Source organism: Lycium ferocissimum, chromosome 9 (assembly GCF_029784015.1).
Source record: "Lycium ferocissimum isolate CSIRO_LF1 chromosome 9, AGI_CSIRO_Lferr_CH_V1, whole genome shotgun sequence".
Lineage (NCBI taxonomy): Eukaryota > Viridiplantae > Streptophyta > Magnoliopsida > Solanales > Solanaceae > Lycium > Lycium ferocissimum.
In genome coordinates this window covers 45,070,009-45,074,927 of record NC_081350.1, presented here as the reverse complement: position 1 = coordinate 45,074,927, position 4,919 = coordinate 45,070,009, and the positions used below count along the sequence as shown (strand labels likewise).

The window sequence follows — 4,919 nt, the reverse complement described above, 5'->3', positions numbered from 1 at the left end:
CTTTTCATGTAAGATAATTATAGGTCAAATTCTATGATAATCATTACTCCTAGTAACATGATAAAAACAATAATTGAATTGTTATAACATGTTAAATACATCGACAATATAAAAATTTATTCACTATCCATATATATATAACTTAAATCCTAACCATATATCCCTCAGGTCCTCACGACAGCCTACCTCTTTCGCACTTTCATGACTGCCAACAAACGGCTTTTTGCCTTTACTCTTTGTAAGAAGTTACTATCCTTCTTTTCTTTATTTATTTTCTTTATCCTTCCCTTACTTTTACTTTTTACCTTTTGTTTTTTCCCTCTCTCCAGAATCTTACTTTATTTATTCTCCCTCGAACTCAACCCTCTAAAAAGACAGCCATCCTCTTCACAATATTTGAATCCTCCTTGTGTTCATAAACAAACAACTCTTCCCTTTTCCTCTGTATCCCACCACTTGTGTTTCACACCAAACAACTCTTCTTCTTTTTTTCTCATCTTCCTATTTGAGCATAAAAATCTATTTGTAGGCAATACATATAGCCGAATTGGCACTTTACTTGCACCGAATTTTAAAGCCAACCCTGAATTCCCGTTTTTTCGAGATAAAAATTGGTATCATGAATATGTCAACTTCAGAACTAAGCCTTGAATGCAAACCCCATCAAAGTTACTCTATGCTTCTAAAATCATTTGGGGAGAAAATTGATCAAACACAAAATCTTGAAGAATTCTTAGCTCGTCTTGAAGAAGAAAGAGTCAAAATTGATGCATTCAAGCGTGAACTTCCCCTTTGCATGCAACTCTTAACCAATGGTAATTAATCTCTTCATTCTTTTTAGTGACCAGCTTCATGCAAAAATTATCAAAGTGGTTAAGTGGATATTCATAGTCATGTTCTCACAGATTTACAAGGTTTTTTCTATAAGATGTATAACAGTAGACAATTTAGAATCACATAAGGTAAATGTATCTATAAGTGGATATTCACAGTGATGTTCAATTCCTTTTGAGTATATGTGCTAACTAGCTTTAGTCTTCTTTTGTTCTCTTGTTAGCTTATTATAAGATTGAAATGACTTTCTTTGTGCACAACTTTATGTGTGAGATATATCGAATCAAGAATAGGACTCAACAATTACGTAGTGGGTCAATCCTTGATTATATAATTTAGCTGTACAAATATTAAGTTGTATGTGCGACAAAAATGGTGTCAAAAATTACACAACACTTGTGTCTAAGGTAATTACAAATAAATCTTTACGATATATGAGCATGCATCAAAGTGGTAATTAATCTAATAAAAACGGTGCATGACGTGCTATTATAGTTTTTTCTCATTATATATAATTCCACAACTTTTATAGGTTAAACTACACGTATTTGTGTAAAAATTCTTAATCAGTGTATATAACTTAGATCTTTCATTTAATAGCACAATAGGGAAGAAATTACATGTGCTAGCTTAAACCTTTATTGTGTAACTTTTATTCTCAATTCTTGTTGCAAGTCTTATATCAGTTCGTCTTTTTTTTTCTTTTCTTTTTTTTTGGGAATTAACAGCTATGGAAGCTTCAAGGCAACAACTCCAATCCCATAGGGAAAATAATGAATCACACAGACCAGTTCTTGAAGAATTCATTCCACTTAAGAATATTAATGCAAGTGGTGAATTGGGAGCAGAAAAATTAGTAGAAAATAACACAGTTGCTGTTGATAATAAGGCAAATTGGATGACTTCTGCACAATTATGGAGTCCAGCAAGTGATCAAGAAACAAAGCAAGTACAAATATCCACTAGTTTAACATCTTTTAACAAAGAAAATGATCATATGGGCTTTTCTGTTGGTCCAAAATTAGCCTTGGACAACAATTCTTCATGTCCAAGCCCAACACTAGCACTTGCTTCATCTAACAAACAGAATAATGAGATATTAGTGGAGGATCATAGCAAGAATTTGGAAGCAATGAATATTAATAATGGAAGTTGTATGAATATTCAGCAAGATTCTCAAAGCATTATCAATGGAGGTGGCAACAACAGTACAAGTACAAGTACTCAACAACCACATAGAAAGGCAAGAAGATGTTGGTCCCCTGATTTGCATAGGCGTTTTGTTAATGCTCTTCAAATGCTAGGTGGCTCTCAAGGTAAAATATTTGTCCAAACCATTCCTCCTTTTTTTTTTTTTTTTTTTTTTTTTTTTTAGTTATATATATTGACAAAGGGAAGCCTTGAAGCAACGGTATGGTTGATTCGTGCCCCTGGAATCAACTACTTGTGCTTGTGTCAGGATAGGTTGCGACCCTTTGGGGTGCGGCCTTTTCCTAGAGCATGTGTGAACGCGGGTGTTTCATGCACCGAACTGCCCTTCTTAGGTCTTATGCACGGATAGTATAAAAGATGTTTAAATTATTAGCTTATTTTAACTTGTTAAAGTCTATTCTTTCATGTACTATTTATTCTAGATTTCCAGAATCAAAGCTTATTAGTACTATATATAGTTATGGCATACGTTGTAAATGACCTAATTATATATAAAAAAACAATTACACAATCAATTTATAGTAAACACAAGCTCTTTCTTTTTTGGCAAAACTATATATTTAACTTGTTATAGTTTATTCTTACAAGTACTCTTTATTCTAGAGGTTTCCAAGGATACATAGAAAAAATAGCAACTAGTAAGATATCGGTCTATGAAACTTTTAAACTATTTGTTGATAGTCAAAAAGAATTATCATGTCATCATTTGGCTGTCTTCTTTTCTTACTTTGCAAGCAAGCAAGCTAATCTTTTCATATGTAATGATTTCAGTGGCCACACCAAAACAAATCAGAGAGTTGATGAAGGTTGATGGATTGACCAATGATGAAGTTAAAAGCCATTTGCAGGTATACATGCTAACCAATTGTAGCCTCACCCATCAAACCCCACCCCCTCACCCCTAAACCCCAATAAAAAATAAAAAAAAACTACTCATGCAAAAAAGTTGTAGGCGACACACTGCAACGCTGGTAATTGCGCATATTACATAATGAACATTGAAAATATTGCATCACACTTTTTTTGTTTCATTTTATATGGAGTAATATTTTATTTTTAAATTGTTTAAAAAATTTATTTTACATTTAAAAAATAAATCTAGATTCTTACTTTTATTATTTTGCGACATGCTTTCATAGTCATAAAAATATCGAGACACGTTTAAGCTAATTTATTTGATTTGATTATACAGAAATATAGACTTCACACCCGAAGACCAGGTCCAAGCCCACAAGCAACAACACCACCACCCCACTTGGTGGTTTTAGGTGGCATATGGGTCCCACCAGAGTACGCGGCCGCAGCCGCACACGGTGGTGCACCACCTGCAGCCACCTTTTATGGTCCACATTCAACTAGCCATGCACCATCACCACACTATATTGCTGCCCCACAAGCCGTGACACAAGAGTTCTACAGTACACCACAACCATTACAATCGCTCCACCACCTCCAGCATCACCAACAATTGTACCATCACGGCAGCCACATGTTCAAGCCACCCTCAAAATCACATTCGCATGGCTCGCCTGAATCTGGCGCTCGAGGAACCGGTCATCACGGTGACCGATCATCGGAGAGTATCGAAGATGGAAAGTCAGAGAGTTGTAGTAGTGAAAATGGTGGAGAGAGAAAGGTTGTAGTACAAAATTTTTAGAAATTTTATGCGATTTTACTTAGTTTAGCGCTAATTTATTAAGATTAACTTAGTAGTTAAATAATTAGAAGGTGGTTGTTGTTGAAGGGATAAAAATTGCTTCCTTTTTTATAGTACTACTCAAAGGAAGGGTAAAAAGGAAATAATGAAAAAAAAGGTAGTGTTTGTTTTGTTTGAGATTCCATATTTTCATTGTATGCTTCGATACCCTCATTGGATAAAGTTTGAAAAAATCAGATTTATTTGGTTTTCTTGGCGTTTTGTGGGTTTTTTTCTCAATTTTGTCCTTTTGCTCAGTTGAGAAATTGACCTGACCTTTGTACTCTATTTTGTAATAAAAGCATAGATACTTCTATCAGTGTCACTCACATTGATAGCTTCACTCGTTTTTATTTTATTTGACGTTGATATCTAATTAAATTCGAAGTTTAAGATAATATTTTGACTTCTAAAATATTCTAGTAATGATCGGAAAAAATAAAATTAGTTGTTGAAAGTAAAGCAAATATCACATCAACATTTATATTTGAATAGTTTTACAGGTTTTAATTATTGAATGTTATGTAAAAATAAAGTAAATGATGAGACATGTTCGAAACAACCCAAAATAAAATTAAAAAAGAGTAATCATATGAATTGAAAAACCATGAAAAGGAGTGGAGTGCCAAAGTTGCCCTATCCAACAAGAAATTATATATGCCCAAAACAGAAAGAAAGAAAAAAACAATCTCTTTATTACTTCTAAAACTAATTATTTAGTGCAAGCGAACGATAGGTCTTACCAACTCTATTATATCAATTGTGTTTAAGCTTGGTCTTTTTGTTATTAACTAAAGATTGATATATATGGGCACTTTTAAAAAAATTATGTCCTTTTCTTTCCAGACTTGATCTAAACGTATTTTTATTTATTTTTTTTTTTATTTTTTTTGGTGATTGAAACCTTACCTCATTAACTATATGTACGTAGAATGAGATGAGGTTCCATGTCCCCCTAATTAGTCTTGGTAATTTATATGTTATACTTGATAAAAATTAACCCACTTAATAATTTGGTAATTTATATGTAAACCTTACCTCATTTAATTGGTTTATAAATATCATATATAGACACAGCGCTAATTTGATTTTGGAATTTTTACACGTTATAGCTACTTTTAATACATAATTAGTGGTAATAACTATCTTTTATTTTAATTACTAATAATAAGTAAAT

The 4,919-nt window shown here is 32.7% G+C and overlaps 1 protein-coding gene across 1 annotated transcript; it reads left to right on the top strand.

Moving 5' to 3' along the window:
- Positions 1-383: 383 nt before the first annotated feature.
- LOC132031046 (myb family transcription factor EFM-like) lies at positions 384-3,954 on the top strand. The gene is made up of 4 exons (XM_059420891.1): positions 384-815; positions 1,563-2,150; positions 2,818-2,894; positions 3,239-3,954. The coding sequence occupies exons 1-4, from the start codon at positions 620-622 to the stop codon at positions 3,701-3,703; spliced, it is 1,326 nt and encodes a 441-aa protein (XP_059276874.1). The 5' UTR covers positions 384-619; the 3' UTR covers positions 3,704-3,954.
- Positions 3,955-4,919: the final 965 nt, after the last annotated feature.